The sequence below is a fragment of the Felis catus genome, chromosome D1 (genome assembly GCF_018350175.1).
Source record: "Felis catus isolate Fca126 chromosome D1, F.catus_Fca126_mat1.0, whole genome shotgun sequence".
NCBI lineage: Eukaryota > Metazoa > Chordata > Mammalia > Carnivora > Felidae > Felis > Felis catus.
This window is the reverse complement of record NC_058377.1, coordinates 104,627,321-104,648,832: the sequence shown is the minus strand read 5'-3', so window position 1 is coordinate 104,648,832 and position 21,512 is coordinate 104,627,321. Positions and strand designations below refer to the sequence as shown.

At 37.3% G+C, this 21,512-nt stretch overlaps 1 protein-coding gene across 2 annotated transcripts; it reads right to left on the bottom strand.

Moving 5' to 3' along the window:
- Nucleotides 1-678: 678 nt before the first annotated feature.
- On the bottom strand, nucleotides 679-21,484 carry MS4A13 (membrane spanning 4-domains A13). 2 transcript variants are annotated; one of them, XM_023239881.2, is made up of 8 exons: nucleotides 21,154-21,483; nucleotides 18,898-19,016; nucleotides 16,214-16,354; nucleotides 12,913-12,969; nucleotides 11,855-11,974; nucleotides 7,593-7,688; nucleotides 1,788-1,860; nucleotides 679-811 (listed from the first exon to the last, which is right to left on the bottom strand). In XM_023239881.2, exons 2-7 carry the CDS (start codon nucleotides 18,949-18,951, stop codon nucleotides 1,801-1,803), a joined length of 528 nt encoding a protein of 175 aa, XP_023095649.1. In that variant the 5' UTR covers nucleotides 18,952-19,016; nucleotides 21,154-21,483; the 3' UTR covers nucleotides 679-811; nucleotides 1,788-1,800. The 2 variants fall into 2 exon arrangements, with proteins under 2 accessions (XP_023095649.1, XP_019668030.1); XM_019812471.3 differs by lacking the exons at nucleotides 679-811; nucleotides 1,788-1,860 and having other exon boundaries at nucleotides 11,855-11,870; nucleotides 21,154-21,484.
- Between the last annotated feature and the right edge of the window lie 28 nt (nucleotides 21,485-21,512).

Genomic DNA, 21,512 nt, shown 5'->3' with positions numbered 1-21,512 from the left:
CCTCTTTTTCATTACTTTTCTGAATCATTGCAATAGTTATCCATTACTCCCTCCCACACTCTAGCCGTTCTTATCAAATTTAACCTTTCTTTAAAAATTTTTTTTTCAACGTTTATTTATTTTTTGGGACAGAGAGAGACAGAGCATGAACGGGGGAGGGGCAGAGAGAGAGGGAGACACAGATTCGGAAACAGGCTCTGGGCTCTGAGCCATCAGCCCAGAGCCTGACGCGGGGCTCGAACTCACGGACCGCGAGATCCTGACCTGGCTGAAGTCGGACGCTTAACCGACTGCGCCACCCAGGCACCCCTCAAATTTAACCTTTCTAATGCATTTCTCCCTATTCAATACTTTTTCCTCAAAAATAAATCCAAGCCTGTCATTCCCTACTTAAAAACTCTTCAATGGCTTCCCACTATCTTCAAGATACAGTTCAATACAATATACTCATCAATCTTTGATGATTTGACTTAGTATCTGGCCTTTTCTTCCCTCTCCAACTTTCACTCGAACTGCTCCTTCTTGTCATTGTGTTTTAATTATATTTTAGTTATTAGAATATACTATGATCGTTTTCACATTTTGGTTTTTGTACTAGCTACTCTCATTTGAAATGTCTTCCCACCTTCCAATCTGCTTCATCAACTACAATTAACCCCCCTGCTCAGAGGCCATATTCTTCATAAAGCTTTATTTCCTCTTATATCCCAACAAAAGGATCATTATCTCTTCTGTGCCACTTCATTTGTTTCATACTTCTGTTTATAATCACACTGCATAGTCTTGATTTGTTACCTGTTTGTTTCTTCCCCTAAAACAAAAAAACAAAAAACTCTTCGTGGTGAGGTCCCTTATTAGTCTTTGATACTCCCGAGTTTAAAATAATCATTAGCACATGGAAGACACTCAATGTGTGTTGAACTGAAATTCTTAGACCCATGAAATCTTTTTATAGCAACTGATGAAACCTTTTGAGAGACAAGGCCGAAAACCAACAAAAAAACGGCAGCACATTTAAAAGAGAGCTACATGAACTCACTGGCATGATTGATTCTGCTGAGCAAGGCTTTCTGAAGTGCTGTTCCCTATTAGAAGACAGGGGGAATCTGAATTCAGAACAGATTCTTGGGAGATTCTCCTGATTATGAAAAAGCAGCCTGTTCACTTTGAAAAGCAATTGAACAGATGATCAAAGCAATGATGAGAAATAAGAAGCAAGGGGAATGAAAGGGAAGAAAGACAGCAGAGACTTTCAGGGCAGGAAGGAACTTTAATGAGGACAGAAACAGTCAAAGAGGAACAATGAAGGGACTATGAGTCGGATGACTTTGGATTCATCCTTTGTTCAAGTAGAAGCTAGTTCTGGTAGAAGAAGTCATACTGAAATGTACTCTTTACTTGTATTTTAAAGTTTTCCTGAGAATTACGTAGTATCACTCACCAAGTCTTTATAGCCTGCCCTCTAGAGACAATCACAGATCTTTTTTATGGTCTCTTACAAAAGCTCTCTTAGGGAGAGGTGACAGCTTCAGAGTTAAGACAGGGTTGACAGGTTCAAAGTACTAGAAGATAATTTTTCCCTCATAATTACATATTTAAATAGGGAAAAGCTTTCTACTTGGAGCCTACAAAAATATGTGCAGAGAAATTTCTTGAATACCGAGAAGAAAAAATCCAACTTGTTTTGTATTTTCTTTTGCACAACACCTGTGGGCTTTGTAGCAGCTTTGTTATACAGAGATATCATTAGGGCCCACAGCAGGTATGAGCACCAGGAAAAATCTCACATTTTTAAGGTTCTTAAAAAGTACTCTCAAATTCCTCTGGGACAGCTGTGAGACTATCTTCATTATGACGACTCTGAAAAAAAAATTAACCTCATGTAAATCATATCATGCTTCCTAATATCATACATCTAATAAAGACTTAGTTTTAAAAAAAACATAAGCAGTACTGATGTTTATAGAGTAAAATGTAAAAGTTCCATTTGTCCTCTTTCTGTCCCATCTCTACTTCAACCCACTCTCTTAATTCCTACTAGACGCTGGTAGATTTGGCAGACTTCCAGACTTTAACAACAACAAAATATTCTTCTTGAACACGAACAGATGCCAGCACCCCACAAGTTACCTTGTCACGATATTTCCCAATTTCTACCCATTTCTTCCTTCCCAAAGTCACTGTCATTTTGACTTTAAGGTAATTAATCATTTCTTCCTAGTTTTACTAGCTTGCATCCCTCCGTAAACATTACAGTTCAGGTTTAGTTTTGCCTGGTTTCAAACATCATATGAATGGAATCATAAAGCATGCATTCTTTGAGTCTGACTTTCCATACTTAACATTGTATAAATGAGAGTCATCATGTTGTTAAGGGTAGGTACAGTTCATTTTAATTACTATGTCGAATTTTGTTAGAGTAACATTCCTCAATATATTCACCACTCACCCATTTGCACTGTTTCCACCTTGGGACTATTATGAATTAATATTGGTATTTCCCTGAGAGTATACCTTAGTACATTGCCACACACATTTCTGTTGGGTACATACTAAGAACTAAAATTACTGATAGGGTATGTACACCTTAACTTTCCATAATAATGCCCCAAAAGTTTTCAAAGTCGTTGTAATATTTTATATTCTAAGTAGGAGTGAAAGATTTTTTTTACCCATAGTCATTATCATTAATTAGAATTGTATTTTGAAATATAATCATTCTGTTAGGAAATTAATATCTCAGTGCAGTTTTAAGTTTAATCTTATTATTGAAACAGTTGGATTTATGTCTAATACCTTGCTATTTCTTTTCTATAGGTCTTGTGTCTTTTATGTTCCTCCCTTACCTATTAATACTTTCTATATATTATCTTCATTTTTTGTTGATATTATTTTCTTATAATTTTTCAGTGTTCTTACTCATTAGTTTAGGACTTCCAATGTGCATCTTAATTTACCACAGTGTTTCAGATGAATGCTAATTTAATTCCAGTAAAATACAGAAACTTTGTTCTCGTATAGCTCTATTCCTTCCACCTTCCTTTGTGTTATTATTGTCATATTACACCTACATGTCATATAGTCAACAATACAGTGTTATAATTATTGATTTTGTAAACTTATTTCTTAAAATTTCAGAAAAAAAGGAGAAAATATGTATCTATAGAACAGGGATTGGCAAATTATGGCATATGGACCAAATTTGGCCCACTGCCTGTTTTGGAAAGTTTTACTGGAATAAAGCCATATCCATTCATTCATATATTGCCTATGGCTGCTTTAATGCTACAAGTTAGAGCTGAGTCATTGTGACAGATGGAATTAAGGTTGATAATCACATGACTTGAAAAAAAGATTATTTTCGATTGTCTGGGTGAGTTCAATGCAATTTACGCAACTGTCTTTTAAATCAGTTGAGAGAAGCGCAAAAGATATATTTATATTGTTTTTATAGTCATCTGTGTAATTACCTTTACCTGATGCTCTTTATTTCTTCAGGTGTTGAGTTCCATCTGATATTACCTTCTTTTAGACCAAAGAATTTCCTATAGTGTCTAAGGCAGTTCTCCTAGCCACACATTCTTTGTTCATCTGTGTATGTCTTTATTTCACCTTCATTTCTGAATGGATAGTTAAAGGATATAGAGTTCATGCTTGACTGTTTTTTCCTCCAACACTTTAATATGCCATCTCACTACCTTCAGGCCTCCATTGTTTCTATTTTTTTTTAATTTTTTAATGTTTATTTTTGACAGAGAGAGAGAGAGAGAGATGGAGTATGAGTGGGGGAGGGGCAGAGAGAGAAGGAGACAGAATCAGAAGCAGGCTCCAGGCTCTGAGCTGTCAGCACAGAGCCCCATGTGGGGCTCGAACTCACAAACCATGAAATCATGACCTGAGCTGAAAAGTCAGAAGCTTAACCCACTGAGCCACCCCAGCGCCCCAGGCCTCCATTGTTTCTGATGACAAGTCAGCTGTTAATCTTATAGTGGTTCTATTGTATATGAAATCAATTTTTCTCTTGCTGCTTTTAAGATTTTCTCTCCTTTTAAAATAAGTTTGGTTCTCAGGTGTCTAGCAGTGAATCTCTTTGTGATTATTCTAAGTGGATATTATTAAGCTTCTTACATATATAGAATAATACTTTTCATCAAATTTCGGAAAATTTTGGCCATTATTTCTTCAAGATTTTTTCCTGTTCCTCCACTTTCTGGGATTCTCATTATGCATATGTTGGTGTACTAGATGGTGTCCCATAGATCTCTGGGGCTCTATTAAATTTTCTTATTATTTCCTGTTCTTCAGATTGGATGATCTATATTGTTCTATCATGTTTGCTGATTTTGTCTTCTGTCAGAGATCTGCTCTTCAGTCCTTCTAGTGAGTTTTTCATTTCAGTAACAGTGTATTTCTAAACTCCAGAATTTCCATTTGGTTCTTTTTAAAAATTAGTATCTCTTTCATTTATATCATTGTTTATTAAAAATTAATAGCTTGATATAAAGAACTGTAAATATTTGATGCAATTATATGAATTTAGGTGCAATTAGATGAATTTAGACATACACAAACATGATACCATATGACCACAATCAAGGTAATAGACATTAAGACTCTTATTTGATGAGTCATCATTTTTAATATTAATATGTTAATTAACATATTAGTCAACCTGTTTTTCTTTAGATCTTTAAAGTATTTCTTTGTGAAGCCCATCATTTGTCATTCTCCTCCTCCCTAAGACTGTATCTATTTACTGCTTTTTTTTAAGGGTGTCACTATTTCCTGTTTTTTGCATGTCATATTTTTTTTCTTTTTGTTGAAAAGTGAATATTTTACATAATATATTTTAGCTACTCTGGATTCTGATTCCCCAAGAGTGGTTGTTATTGCTGCCCTTTGTGACTTGCCTGTATCAATTTTGTGGAGTCTGTGTCCCTTGCAGTATATGGCCTCTGATATATCAATCTACTTACTTTTTTCATTTATGTTTTTAATCTTAAGACTGGTTTAATGGGGTTCTTCCTTGGTCAGCATACGTGGTCAGCCAATCAGTGGTCAGAGGTGTGCTTAAACACCTTGTGATGTGCTGTACTGTGTCTCCCTAAAGTTTATATATTAAAGTCCTAACTCCTAGTGCCCCAGAATGTGACTGTATTTGAAGACAGAGTCTTTAAAGTAGTAATAAAGTTATAATAAAGTCATTAAGGTGGGCTTTACTCCAAATGACTGATGTCCTTATAAGAGGAGGGAAGACCATGTGAAGACCTAGGGAGAAGACAGACATTTAAAGCAAAAGAGAGAGGCCTCTGAAGAAACAAAACCCTGCCAACACCTCGATTTTGGAATTCCAGCTTCCAGAAATGTGAGAAATGAAATTCTAGTTGTTTTAGTCATCTGGTCTGTAATAGTTTGTTATGGTAACCCTAGAGAAGTAATACATATTTTGAGCCAGTAACATTTCCAGCCTTTGTCAATGAATCAATGTAGCTTAGGGGATGTATTCAAAGTTTAGGCTGTTTGTAAATCTGCCCCAGCTTTTAATTTGTGTTTGCAAGGTGTCTTATTCAGCCAGGGGTGAGCAGTTTACTAGGACCCTCTCCAGTGTCCTAATGCATGCATAGCCTAGCCCATGCACATTTATTATGTTTCAGGAAACAAGGATAAGTAGGATATTATCAAGGCCCACTTTGGCTCTCTTGCTCTCAGGATCTCCCCGTTAAGTTTCTGGCTGGTTAACAGTCAATTCCTACCCGAACAAACATCATGAGCTCAGTTAGGTTGAGTGTTATATTGGCTTTCCTAGATTTTTGGCCACTGAGATGACTACTATTTTAATAACACCCCTGGTCATTAAACTTTCTGTACTCTAACAGAGTAAAACCAAATAAAAACCAATCCTCACAGTCTGACCGACCCATGTAAACTTCTGCAAAAGGGAACCTGGGAGTGGAGGCTGGGAAGAATTGGAGCAGCCCCAAACTAAAATGTTTAAACTATTCTTAGTGAGATTTAGTGAATTTTCTTCAGTAAATGCTTCTCAATACTTTGTATGCTTTGGTAAATTTCCAGAATCTTTAAAAGATTGTTTATTGACAGTTTGTCCAGTTTTAGCATTTATTTTCAGGGAGCATTACTATATCCTCACTCAACCATTCTGGAAGCCCTACCCATCCCCTATGTTTTAAAAAACTCTTTTTTCCATGTAGCCTCAGTTACTTCTGCACTTCAGTTAGTCCCTGCATGGAGGCCTTTTCTTACTATCTTATGTAAAAATAATCTTTGCCTTGTCTTTTTACTCCATTTCCTTTTACTCCATAAGTTTTCCACTTCCTTAAATTATTTATATATATATATATATATATATATATATATATATGTATACATACATATATGTAGTATATATAAACACTCAAAAATATAGTACTATAATATATATTATATATAAAATACGTAATATATAAAAGTATAGTATTAATCTAACATATAAATATATAGTACTATAAATTAATATAATATAAATATGTATATAAAGATATGTATGTGTGTATATATATACATATATGTACATATGTTTGTGGGTGTATATATGTGTGTGTGTGTGTATGTTATTTGTTAATTGTCTTTCTCTTCCACTGAAATGGAAAGCTTTCTGATGGTAGGGATGTTGTCTTGTTAATCACTGCATTCTTTTTTTTTAATATTTATTTATTTTTTGAGAGAGAGAGAGAGAGAGAGTGTGAGTGGGGGAGGGGCAGAGAGAGAGAGAGGGGGACACAGAATCCGAAGCAGGCTCCAGGCTTCGAGCTGTCAGCATAGAACCCCACGTGGGGCTCAAACTCACAAGCCACTTGAGCCAAAGTCAGCTTAACTGACTGAGCCACCCAAGTGCCCCTTAATCATTGCATTCTTAGTGCCTATTACAATGCCTAGTAAAGAGTAAGCCCTCCATAAATATGAAAGAATGAATGAATGTAGGTACTTAGCTTTTTTAAGCTTGTGACAAAGTAGTCATTTTCATAAACTTCTGTAGTACTGTGGATTCTGACAGCATTTTGGGATGTTATCAAACTTGTCACTACACTTCTAGAAATCAACTACCTACAGAAATACTAGTCTTATATGCAAAGATCATTGTTTATAATTTTTAAGAAACTGGAAAAAAGATAAATATGCAGCCAAAAAAATGTTGACATAGATACTAAGGAAAAGTATGATGCTACTAAAAGGCATTGTTTTGTTTTATCATGGAAAGATGTTTATGATAGTTGAGAAAAAATGCATGTGAGAAAGCAATATGAATAGGATCACACAGTTAGTAAAAAAGAAAACTGTATGTGTGGGTCTGCGTGTGCTTGTGTCTTTTTTGTGTGGATTTGGATGTGTGGGTATGATGAGGACAATAACAATTTAATTTTACTTGATAGTTTCAGGTATTACTTTGGTAACTTTATAAACAATAAGGAAAAACGTTAAAGGAAATAGTCACATATTCAATTTTCATGAGTTCTAACACATCGTATCATCTCTTTATAGAATGTGTGCTAGAAATCAACATCTCTTGACTTGCCGGAGACTACACGTACACTTACCAAACCAATACAGCCAAAGATTGCGTATGTTAATGCAACAGAAATCTCAAAGGAGTAAGAGAGCAGTAAAATACGTGAAACTTCCCTTCCAAGTTTCTGAAAACAGAAAATAGGGAGAAATCTTGCATTATTATCTTTAGTAAATGAAAGTACATTCACAGAAAGAGCTCCTACCGTGACGGTCAAAGAAAACGGGAAGAATAAGTAAGATGCTTTCACCATCTGACTTCCCTAGTCATTTTCTACTCCTTTGCCTCTGGCTCCACTTTTCCTAGCCTTAATTCCCCCAGTTCACCATCTACAGCTTCCGTTTTTGATCTTCATCACTCAGCCTTCTGGTCTTGCTTCTTAGAACTCTTCATTCTTGTTATTCTCTTCATGACAAGGGGCTCTATCCAAACACTTCAGTCAATAAGATTTGATTCTTCTGTCTCCAATGGTAAGATGCCTACTAAAAGATTTTATCAAGCAATCTTCGTGTATTAAAACAACTATTGTTAATTACAGACCTACTTAAATGTATCTGTGTGGTGATAAAAATCTCACATTGAAATTGTTGGAACATGATGTGGAAGGATGGGTAAACACTCAAACACCAGCATCTCACTTGGAAGTATAAGGTGATTATGATTTTGCTGGGATAATAAAGCAGATCCCTTCTGTTGTTGTCAGAAAGATATTTTCTTTTTTTTTTAAATATAAAATTTATTGTCAAATTGGTTTCCATACAACACCCAGGGCTCATCCCAACAGGTGCCCTCCTCAATACTCATCACCCACCCTCCCCTCCCTCCCACTTCCCATCAACCGTCAGTTTATTCTCAGTTTTTAAGAGTCTCTTATGGTTTGCCTCCTTCCCTCTCTGTAAAGAAAGATATTTTCAACTACATATCAGGATGAATGATACTGGTCTTAATCCTGAAAATAAATATAGTTTTTGTGCTGGCTGTAGAAAGACAAGAATGATATGCAGATGTGGAAAGAATAACATTACAATTTTCTCTCCTTCAGTTCTTTCTCTTCCTCCTTCTCCATTTTCATTCAGTTTATTTGGTATCTTTTATGCAAGAAACTATTAGGTGGTAGGGAATAGACGGTAAGAATGAAATGACCAAAAATTCTAGCTTTATATTCAAGTAAAGACAGATAATGTAAGGTAACATATGATAAGGTTAAATATATCAAAAGGGATAAAAAACTTGCTCGGTAATTTTAGGGGACCAGAGGTTTACCCTAAGCCATTCATACCTAGGAAGGCTTCATAAAGAGGTAAGACATTGGAAATAAGAGTAGGACTGAGAAAAATGAAGGAGGGATGCAACATTCTAGGCAGCTTTAAATTTTCATTTACTAGTTTCAGTGTAACCTATCTTGTTCTGGAAAAAATGTAATAGCACACATTACAAGTGTGACAAAATAATTAAGAAATGGAGACATAAAATAGAAATGGTAATAAAGTGAAAATACATATCACACGACCTATGGTTTGATAATATGAACAAAAAACTGAATGCAAGAATGACCGTGTTTTGGGGCGCCTGGGTGGCTCGGTCAGTTAAGCATCCAACTTTGGCTCAGGTCATGATCTCACGGTTTGTGAGTTCAAGCCCTGCATCGGGCTATGTGCTGACAGCTCAGAGCCTGGAGCCTGCTTTGGATTCTGTCTCCTTCTCTCTCTGCCCCTCCCAACTTGTGCTCTCTCTATGTCTCTCAAAAAATAAATAAATGTAAAAAAAAAAAAAAGAGTGACTTGTGTTTTAAGAAAACAATAAAGGGAATTTAACTCGGGTGTAGGGAGTGCATGATGTTAACAGGAGGATAAAGAAAAGACTATAGAGGGTTTGAAATGGCAAGTTACCTTATCAGAATTCTGATATAATTCTGTTGGCAGAAACACAATTGTAGCATCTTAGCTGGGAAGTTCTGGTGACCTCTTAGCTGCCAAGATTGTAAAGTCATTTTGTCCACGCTCCTTAATTTATACATGTGAAGTGTTACTCTCAGACAAATTCTCCCCGCTTTTTGCCAGAAAAGTTCAAACAGGCAAACAGCAGAGAGTGACTGAGTTCTTGACACGTGATTTAAGCCTTTGAATCCCACATAAATCAGTGAGTGCCCTTTTCTTAAGTCAATTTGCATTGTATTTCCTGGCACTTACAACCAAGAGAGCCCTAATTAATAAAAATTAGAGTAAATAATAAATAGTACTTGGTAATTGGAAAGACAGTGGAGAGATAAGGGTACAGGATTACATCAAGGTTTTGAGCTCCGGAGGCTGAAATAAGGGAGTCTTGCAGCGCAGTACTTTTGAGGAGGCAAATATTTTCCATTTTATATCTGTTGAAATTCTGTTTGACACCAGAAGCATATATCCATATGAGATATACAGGCATATTTGGAATTACAGGCCTGGAGTCTGGGAGACAAAGCAGTTTAACTAACAGGTATATGTTATCATTTGCTCCATTGACACATAAAAAAACTAAGGAACAGGGAAGTTAGGAAACTTGTCCGTAGGGTCACATACAACGAGTATTAAAGATAGTGTTTGAATAAAGTCAGTCTGGTTCTGGATTTATACTAGCAACCATTTTCCTATCTGAGAAGTATGTTTCAGGGGCATGCACTTTTTGGGATAGCTGAACCTACCTGGAAACACTGGTAACTTGATGAATTTGTGGGGTTAGCCAAGCAACTTGCTTATGTTAGAAAAGCTGGCATATGGAAAATACTGTAAAATGTTGGCTGCCTTAGTAAATGCAGGAGTAGAATTCTATAATGCCTCCAGGAAAAGATTGTGGGTCTAATATATAAGTTCATTTCATGTAATTAATCACAGCAAACAAAACTGAAACGTGTGCATTTGGGAGACTGAAATTGATCATTAATACTGAGTTCAGGTCAGCACTGATGGTCCCTTTATAATACAGTGCAGGTAGAGAGCGCGATGGGGGGAGTAGGAAGTTCATCCCTCATCTACAATGACTCTTCTCATTAGAATTATTTTTGGACTAAAACTTTCAAATTGTTATTTTTTGTTCTGTTGTTTGAAAATAAAGAGGAGGGGGCATCTGGGTGGCTCAGTCAGTTAAGCGTCTGACTTTGGCTCAGGTTAAGATCTCACGGTCCTTGAGTTGGAGCCCTGTGTTGGGCTCTGTGCTGACAGCTCAGAGCCTGGAGCCTGCTTCAGATTGTGTGTCTCCCTCTCTCTCTGCCCCTCTTCTGCTTGTGCTCGGTCTCTCTCTTTCAAAAATAAACAAACATTGAAAACAAAATTGAAGAAAAAGAAAGTAAGAAGGAGCCCCACTCTAGTATGTTCTCATTTGAAATGGAAGATTTTTATTTATAAGTATTGCTGAAGTCTTTTGCAGCACTAATATTCTGGGATTCTCAATTTAAAGCCAACACAATTGAAACAGATTGTGATATCAGTGAAGATACTCATATTTAATGGAAGATGTTACTATCTTACAAAGAAATGCAGTTATTTCTCTAGTACAAGGTATACGATTGGTTATTCGATTAAATGGAAGCAAGACAGATTCATGTACATTTAGCATTTGAGGACACAAGGCAAATTGATGCAAGACACAAAAATAGGCTGCACACGAAAAGCTCTGTGTTAAACCAGAAATTACTAGGTGTCAACAATTCCAACTATAAGCATTGGTAAGCAGAATTCTTTTGTTGATTTTGGGAATCGTTTTAAGGTCTAGGATTATACTTTTCTTTCATTAAGAGAATCATCAGTGACCCTACGCCTAATGCATATACACTTATCACTGAAGCCTTCACATTATTTACTTGCTTTGTTTTAATTAGGCATGTCAGGAATTCAAACATTCTAGTAATATTTACCAAAAAATCATGTCAGAATTATTTTTGAATTAAAATTTTCAATCAAGGGGCGCCTGGTGGCTTGGTCAGTTAAGCACCCGATTCTTGATTTTGCCTCAGGTCATGATCTCATGGTTCATGAGACTGAGCCCTGCGTTGGCTCTGCGCTGACAGTGTGGAACCTGCTTGATATTGTCCCCCCTGCCATTCCGTCCCTCCCTTGCTCATGCGGGTGCACATTTACTCTCTCTCTCTCAAAGTAAATAAACATAAAAAACCCAAAATAACTTTCAATCAAGACCTTATTACTTAAATAAAAGAATTTCCTGAAGACTAGTAAAAGCTTTGTTTTACCTCCAAAGGCTTTAAAACCTTGGAAGAGAACGGTTTTAAATTAAGATGTTCCTAAGGAATTGGCCACTTACCGCTTGTCCATAATTCCTATATGACACCGAATTAAAAGAAGACAACTCAATTATTGTTAGAACTGATGCAATAACTGAAGTAATTATGCATGAGATGTTCATGATCAAAGCAAATGTCATCTGTAAAGAAGATACATGGTAAGTTTGTTATATTCAAAATAAACACTTTGGTTGTTTGTACTGCTGAAAAAAATCATCTAGTCAAAATGCTGATCTAGTTTCTGAAGTTTCAGAGGTGTTAGTATGCTTGCCATTAGAGTAAAATATTTTTCTGGTTTACATGATACCCAGTTAATCTGGAGGGAACAGTGAAATATCACACCAATAAGCATCAGTCTTCCATTTGGGCTTAAAAATGTTGTATTTTACAATATTCCGGGTCATATGAAAGAAAGATTAAGATAGGGTTTGAACAAAAGGAGTTCCACTGCAAAGAGGGAAAAGAAAAAAAAAAGATGGAAAATGACTGCTTGTAGAAATAAGTCAAATAAGAGTCAATGATTTTTAACCCAGGATTTTCATTCTCTAGGGAGATCCATCAGTATCTTTGGATGTAAGACTTTATCTGTAAAACTGTGAGATCAGACTCATTGATTTCTAAGGTATCTTTGAGCTCTAAGATTCTGAGAGTTTTTTTCTTTCCAATATCTTACCTGTACCATAGATGGATCCTCTGGGTAGATCCTCTATCTTATTACAAGATCCAATACTATCCCCAAACTAGATAGACAGTTTGGAAAATAAAGTTTTACAGTAGTATTATGTCTATACATAAAGGCATTATTAGGTCCTATTAAATTTTTTCTACTAGTAAAGTTCATACAACGTTAAAATAAGATAGAATACTAAACCAAAAACGCCCTATCTTTAAATTTAGAAACCTTTGCATAATGATACGGACCACTATAGAATGTCTACATTAAATTATGTGTTCCTAGATTTTCACTTGATTCTTTATTTTACAAGCACGGCAGATTCCTTCATTGTTTAGATACTCACTAAAACCTTTTAGTTTTGTGACAAGTGATTTCTAGGATACCCTAAGCATCTCCACTTACCACGCCTGGAGTTGGATGCTTTGCTACTCTTATTATGGAGACTCCTGCAATGATAAACTGGATATAAAAACATATTTATAAATACTCATTGATGATGCTCATCAACTTAAAACATATTTTTAACAACTCCTCTTCTAAGTCAATTATTTTTAGACTACCAAGAATTATAAAATATAAAGAGGTTTCAGTAGAAGGGGTCAGGACAAGTTTCCATCATATAGTCATGAACTGAAACGTTATAGCAGGGTCACTAATCACAGAAACTTATGGGAACAGTGGGCAGAATTCAGGTTGTGGGTTATGCCAAAGATGACTTCAAGAGTCCCGAGTCAGGGACCAAGTTTGCTTATATCTGCACAGACTTTCTGAACTCACTTGATTATTATTTCGAATGCTATCCTTCCTAATAAATTGAAGCCACTGATTGTAATTACTGTATATATATCCAGATGTGGAAAAAGTGGTTCATGAGTCTATTCCAAATTGTTTGTACAAAACACACCTCTTGAGACTGTAGTCATTATTAAGGTAAAAACTACATTTCATGTTTTTGCCTTTTTTTTTTTTTAAGAGTTTCCATTATTTCATACCAAGTTACCTTGTCTATTTCCCAGAAGTGTAAAGCTATGGCATATTGTTTGAAGGTGAGCTGTACAATTCCCTTGATATATTCCTTTTGTCTTACCTGTTTTAGGCATTTTCACAAAGATCTAAGTCAAAGAATAATTTGTGGAAACACAGCATTCATGCTATCCCGTTTACAGGAAGGCCAAACCTTGAAGCTTACTAACTCCTAATTATCTTTAAGGATAACTTAAATCTGCACACTCAGCACTTCATTCTGTAACATTCTGTAAGCTGAGATTTCTAAGAAGTACACAGTGAAAGGAAGAACTAATATAAAGGTGAATTTTAAACTAGAGTGCTCTCTAGCTAATTACCAAACCATGTGCTTCACAAAATACCTTTCAAAGTTTCTGACCTCAGTGAGAAGTTTTGCGTTTAATTAAATTTGATTGAAGTTTTAGATAATTTATTCTAGGAGCTACACATGCTATTTTTGTAACACATATGATTAAACGCTGAGGGCCATGAATCATTTATCTGGATTTTGACTGCAAATTCACTATTCTACTGTTCTGTAAAGCAATGCATTGACACCTGTGAACCAAAATATAAAGGCAGGGGATCTCCTAGAGGCCACAACTTTCTCTATAGCCCTCTCAAGTGGTGGTCATTTTCTCTTACAACCCTGATACCATTGGTTCTAGGCATAAGATAAGTGGTCTCCTTGCTCCTCATTATTACTTTCAACTCTCTCTCTCGTCAAATATTGTCAGATTCTACCACCCACTATCTGTCCTGGTTGAAGTCATCTATTGATGACCTGGTCACTCCTCTTGGTGATTTTAATTCTTGTCTCACTCTCTCACACTTCTTACATCTTGGTAATTATCCTTCTAACAACCTGGGCTTGTGGTTCTTTGACTTTCTCTTCTCCAGACCTCCGACCCCATCCTATCTCAGTCACTCACTCCCATATTCATTCTCTTGTGCTTGTTTCTACCAATAAGTGCAACATCTTTCAAATCTCAATTTAAAGTATCCCACTAGGACCACCAGCTTCTATCTCTATACCTCATGCCTGTAGTATCACAACTCTAACAGTCCTTTGGATTGGATTTATAATCGAGACCCTCACCTCTCTGTTATATTCTCTCCTTTGCCAGTTTAAACTCCATGGTCAACACTACATTCACTTACATACACTTTCAACTCCTTTTCACAGTTCTTGTTTGATCACAGATCATGGTTAAATCCAAATCCTGATTAAATGCAGTTCTCCTTCCTACTGAATGCCTGCACCCATGTGGCCAAACGTGATCTAAGACACACAACCATCTTGACCCATCTCATTACACACAAATCATGTTCCTAAAGCTTAAGTGAGCTCTTAATGCTTAGCGAAAGGCAAACTACTTTTCCACAATGCAGGCACTCTCTTTTTCTGGATGACTATTTCATATCCTTTCTTCAAACAACCAGTCCATTATCCCATTCTCATTCTCAGCTCATGATCTGACTTCCTAATTCACTGAGATATCTGAAGCCATTGGAAGAAAAGTTCTATAAGCTCCCAATGTCCCATCTACTTGCAAATCAAAATTTGTCCTTTCTGTTCCTCTACCTTTCCATCCCATTACCCACCTTGGCTCTGTTTACATTATAGATGGACAGTTCTTTGTTGTGGGAGCCATCCTATATGTTTGTGAGGTATTTAGTCATATCCTTGTCTTCTGCCTGCTAGAAGCTCACCCCAGGTGTGAAAACCAAAAATGTCTCCAGACATCACCAAATATTCTCTGAGGGGCAAAACCAGCTCTCATTGAGAACCACTGCTAGAGATGAACTGCCCATGGACCTAGCTATTTTATGTATTAAAATTCATCATCTCTTGCCTACACCAGTACATGATTCTAATAATCCCAACCTGCTTCCATTTATTTCATATCCATTTTCTCTCTTCTGGTTCAGTCCCCTTGATAAAAGACATGATACTTCCAACTTACTGAAGCAAATAAGCAAATCCTCTCTTGACCCAAAGTTCCCCAGCTACTACCTCATTTCTCTACATACACTACATTACACCGAACTCCTTAAAGGAGTTGTATCTGCTGTCTCTAGTTCTCCTCCCGTTATTTCTTAAACCAACTTAAACCAACAGTCAGGTTTTTGCCCCACCATTCACCTGAACCTACATGTCAAGTTTATTGCTGGCTTCCATATTGCTAAATCCAATGGTCAATTCTCAGCCCTATTTGGCAAAATAACAGATTTCAATATAGTTTATCTTTCCTTAATTGTTTACTTGGCTTTGAGGATGCTGTACTCTCCAAATTTTTTTATTACTTTATGGCTGTCTAGAAACCACAGAGTACACACATTAGAAAATGTGAGTGCAGACTCATTGTGTGAAGAAGGACCCTAAATATGAAAACTAACCAGGCTAATGGCTATTATAATTCAGATTCTTTGTCTTCCACATATCTAAGGACAATCCAACCTGTGGTTGTCACAGTCTATTCCCTCCTGTATCCACATCTCTTATAATAGCACTGGTAAATTAAAGGGGCTCAAAAAATATCTGTTGAAAAAAGGAATTTGATTTTGAATAAGTTACCAACATGGGATTTACTTACATAATTCTGAAACCTCTGTTTAGAAATTGTTCTCTATCTTCCACTAGTGGCATGAATAGTATTTACGGCATGATGAAATCATATAAATATATTCTACTCACGATGACTCCCCATAAAGGACATCCTGCTTTGTAAGTTATAGGTTCGTATGTGCCAAAGACTCCTCTAATTTGTCCCATATACAAAATCAGTAGGAAGTACCACATGAAAACATGAAATATGCCAATCATAATCTGGACAGCCTGTGAGAAGAGAATGGAGACCATGCAATTTACAACATAATTCCAGTAAGTGTTAACTAGAAGACACGTTCAAGGTTTTTATGAAAGATAAAAGTAAAATAGCAATGCACTCACCATGTATTTTCTGGATTGGTTAGCTTCAAAAGAGAGCCCTAACTAGAAAGTACTGAGGTTTACCAAATAGGAGTAAGCCATACTTGGAGCAGCAGAATGTTCAATGATAATTCTGGTCAATTCTCTCATAAAAAAGTTGACAGTCTGACTCTACTACTGGCTGTCTTCCCTACCTATCAAACAAATAATGGCAGGAGAGGAGAAAACTGAAGGTATTTGAGGAAAACTGTGGTTCTAATTGATTTGCATGCAGGAAGCCATGTGGCCAATATTTGCTTGTACATTAGTAATTTATTAAGGTTGAGTCACTTTTTGCATCTTTTATGTATCTTTTCCTTCAAGGCATACTTGTTGTGTATCTTGTTCACAAGCATGCTGGGGTGAGGCATGGTCCAACACAGAAATACAAAGAGGGGTACCTGGGTAGCCCAGTCGGTTGAGTGTCCGACTCTTGATTTCAGCTCAGTCATGATCCCAGGGTCGTGGGATGGAGCCCTGTGTCAGGCACTATGCTAAGTGTGGTGCCTGCTTAAGATTCTCTCTCTCTCCCTCTGCCCCCTCCCCTCCCCATGCTCTCTCCCTCTCTCTAAAACTAGGGATAAAAGAAAAAGAAAACAAGAAATACAAAGATTTCCAATGTAGACTTCCTTGTACGAGGTCTTCCTTTTGGATAGGGGAGGGGTTGTGTAGGGGAGAATTATTACTCAACTTTAATTTGTAAGAAGATAATTATAATCCAAGTAAATAGGTGCCAGTAAATTTATTTCTCAATTTATATGTGGACTGGTATTTCATATATTGGATCACATTTTTAACTATTCTTTAAAAATTTCAGAGGGCACATTATTTTCACTTTAACATAAATTGTAATAGGACACTGCTTAGTGTTTTAATAGTTCCAGCTCTTGGTAAAGCAAGTAGTCTAAAAACACATAAATGCAATTGGCTAATATTAGAGATACACTTTAGAGACTTTTCTTTTATAGAAAGACCACTTTTGGGTAACAACCTTATGCACTTTTTACAGATTTAGAATTTAGGATTTCCTCTGCATCAAACTTGGAAGAATGACATTATCTTCAGAGATTCTTTGGATTTGATTGGGAGAAAATCACAAAATCCTTGAGGGCCCGGACTTCAGTTATCTCCCCGTTGTCACCAGCCTCTAATACGGTGCCCGGCATAGAGCAGGCATCCAGTGAATACCTCTTGTAGAAGCACATCAGTATGAAGAACATTAATTCCACATGGCTTTCCAACTGTTAAGTGAGTGGGCTTGAAAAAGTGTCTCCTTGGCAGTTTTCCTGTATAATACTATGAAACATCCAAGTAGCCAAAGCTTAAAAAGGACTCTACAAGAAAGCAAGGTTGCTAGTGTGTGAAGGACAAGATGGGTTTTCTTATTTAAAAATGGTTCTTAACCTAGAATCAACAGATGGGATTCTAGGAGGTCACAGTCCTCTTCCCCCACCACAAAAATATGAGGGCCAAAGATTATTATATACACATGAATCTGGGGAGAAGATTCAGAACCTTCTTCCTATGTACAAAGGGGTCTGTGACTACAAAGAGATTAGTAACCTCTGCTGAACAGTCAGGTGGGAGACTTAGACAATTGATCTACACAGCAGCCAAGTTCAAAGGAAAAGTTCACATCCAGTGGAGAAGTTCTTTCTCCTTCAGATATGAAAGGGCATGATCTTCCTAATTCCTTGGTGTTTATTAAGAGCTAGCTAAGCGTTGAAAAAAAAAAAAAAAGAATGTTAAGCACATGGTAGATGCTTACACACTTTTAAGAGCTAGCTAAGCTCTCTGTCTATAACTTAAGAGACGAATTAGTAACCATCCTAGTGCATAGACATCAATACAGTAATTGAAAGAGATCAGCAATGGATCTCTCTCTTAGTTAAAAAAAATACCATGTCTTTGATTTCTTTTTGGGATTTATTTATTACCCTGTGTATATTGGTTTAGTCAGTATGCTTATATCTAAGCACATATTTCTTTATGAAGAGACAGAAGATAAGTCAAACTTTGTAGAAGGCAATTAGCATTAAAAAACATTTTTTGGGTGAAGGGGAGTGGGAGATACAGGCTTCCAGTTTTGGAATGAATAAGTCACAGGAATAAAAGGTACAGCACAAGGAATATAGTCTATATCGTAATAGCATTGTATGGTGACAGATGGTAGCTATACTTGTGTTGAACATAGCATAACATAGAGTCATGTTGAGTCACTACGCTTTATACCTGAAACTGATGTAACATTGTGTGTCAACTAAAAAAAAAAAAAACCCAAAAATCTTAAAAGCCCATTTTTTACTTTTTTATCTTAACCAAATATGCCCCTCTTCAGATGGAAGAACCATCCTCGCTCAACTGAAATAGTGCATGTTCCTGAATTTAATCAAGAGTGAAGTCTTACTTACCCCTAAAACAAGACCGTCTGCTGTAGAGAGTTTTGAACATACACATACAGCCATACTACCAGCATTTCCTCTGGATGATTATGCTTTGAATCTTTGGTGATATCTTTATTAGCAAACTTCTACAAAACGACACAAAACACATATACACGCTTTGCTTAAAAGAAAATTTGATTCTTTCCCTACTGTTTCACAACCACCTCCCCAAACTCTGAAGCAACTGCTTTCTTCTTTCCCTGCCTTACTTTGTAAAGGTATCAGTTTGCATCTGCCTGTTCTGAATAACAGCCTCCATAAGTGAAAGGTCTCTCTCTATGACTAAAAAGTATAGATATATTACAGTTATTTTTCCTGAGTAGGCAACAGTGGCTCTGGATGATAAGGTATAAAGAACACCCAGGGAACAGAGCTAGAGAATTTTCAGTAAAGCTTTTACAACTCATTTGCAATGTGTAATCGATTCAATGCAATTAATTCATAATGCCATGTTTGCATTTCAAACCCAAGTTCTTGTACTTAAATTCATCATGGGCTCATGATTTTTTTTTCTTTTTTTCCCACACACATTTGCTATCTAGTTCTTCTTTCTGTGTGAAAGAACTTTTTCTGCCATCAGACAACTTACCAGAGTTGCTTCTACAATCCCAAAGGCTTCTCCTGTTCTTTTGTTATCGTTTCGTTTTTTCCTGTTATTCCTGCATTTCTCCCTCGTGTTCAGAAAACCTGGCTAATAATTGTATCCTTTATGGATCTGATGTTACATCGTCCTACGTCTTCTAACATGTCATACTTAGGTCAATAATATGAATCATGCTACTTAGCCCGGTGATCATCTAAGGTATGATCTTAAACCTTGAGTCTTGGTCCTTTCAGAAAGGAGGGTTTGAGTAAATGATCTCTCATTCCCTATACCCTTAAAATCTCATGATTTGATTATTTTAATGAGTCGTTAGTTTCAAATATCGGTTTTCTGAGTGTCTCTTAAATCTCTTAAAGTATAGAGACAGAAAAAAGCTAGCCAAGAATTTAAGAGCTACTGACAGCAGAGAAAACAATGTTAATAACCTAAGTATAAATAATAAGTTTTGTATATTAAAATGCCACCTCTGAGAAATACCAAAGAAAGGGTATAGGCCTAGACAGCAACCGAGATTGATCATTTTGTCATGCTTAAATAAAAGACATAGAATTTCAGAATTCATATATAAAGTAATGAGGAAGTCATATCTAGATTGCTAGGAAAATAATAAAAAATGATTAGCCCTTTGGCGTACACAGAAAAAATTCTTTTCACAAAGCTAATAGTGGAAGCACCACGAGTGACTTGGGGAGAATATTCAGCACCTTTAGCGTCTCCATCAGGCCCCACCAAAACCACCAAAACTTTAATGAAGTACTCATTAAAGTACCAAGAAAAAACAGGTTGTGTGTGTTTAAAATTCTTTAGCTTAACTGCTGGAAGAAACTAAGAAATTCGACAATATATTGCTGGAATAAAGGTTAGCACTTTTTCAAATGACATTCTATCTACATTCAGTTACCCTACAACCCAGTTAAGCGTCTCATTTTTGTAAAATTAGATGAATAAAAAAGAAACAATAAATAATTTATTTGTATTTATTTTCTGGTGGTCCCATCCCTAATCCCAAAAGCCAGCTGCAGAACAAGCCCCTAGCCCTTATTCCCAGCCCTATCTTCATCCCCTACACTTGCCTTATTACACAGTAATTCTGGAACAGTCACAGAGAGCTCATGTCTAGAAACCGCTTGTCCATCTTTTTAGCACGCAACGCCTCACTGTCTTCAGAATAAAGTTCAAACTCTTTGGCAGGGCAGATAAAGCCCTTCATCAAATGTTCTCTGCCCACCTTCTCAGCCTCATCCCTGTCACTCCCTGGGGTTCAGCCCCAACAGCTCCAAAACAACCTTCCTTGGGAAGCCTCTGCCCCACCAGTCCGTTAATACTCCTCTCCTTGCTCCCCTAAACTACATCACGGTGTCACCTCACTTTGAATGATCAGGAGTGGCTCCCGAGGCAGGGTGAGGTCCCGGAAGTGGAGGGATTCATTTCTGCACTTCCAGGGCCAGACCTGGGCTGTGACCCTGGGACTCACACTTGATGAAACGGACTGGCCGAGGCCATCTGCACAAAGATGGGCGGGGCAGAATAGGGGAGGTGGGGGACACCCAATCCTGTCTCCATGCCCCCTGAGGGCTTTTAACACCGAAGAAATCGCGGAAGCAAAGCGACATCATTACCCCTCATTTTACTTGGTCGAGGTCCTAAGGATCGAGTTTTGCCCTCTCAGGTCCAAGCCGAGGCTAAGAGGGGGATCCCCGCAGGGGCTGGTCTCCCTGCCCAGCAGCGCTCCTCCAGCACCCCGTCCGGGTCGTCCTGCCAGTACCCAGGCCTAGCTCAAGAGGCAGATTTCAGCTGGCGGCGCCCTCAGGGCCAGGCCCCCAGACTCCACCGGGCGAGCATCACTGAGCTTGCCGGGAGCCCAGGACCCAGCAGGCCCGCAGGCTCTTCAGGCCACGCGGGCCTCCAACGGCAGCAGCAGCAGCTGCACCTTCCTCTTGTGCCTGCGCCTGCGCCTGCGCCTGCGCAGGGACTCCTG

Excerpts from the sequence above, each read along its gene's own strand:
- MS4A13 (XM_023239881.2), bottom strand. The coding sequence starts at position 18,951 with ATGGCTGTATGTGTATGTTCAAAACTCTCTACAGCAGACGGTCTTGTT. Across the intron at positions 16,355-18,897 it reads CAGACGGTCTTGTTTTAGGG|GCTGTCCAGATTATGATTGG; the intron begins GTAAGTAAGACT and ends CTCTTCTCACAG. Across the intron at positions 12,970-16,213 it reads GTCCTTTATGGGGAGTCATC|TTTATCATTGCAGGAGTCTC; the intron begins GTGAGTAGAATA and ends TTTTATATCCAG.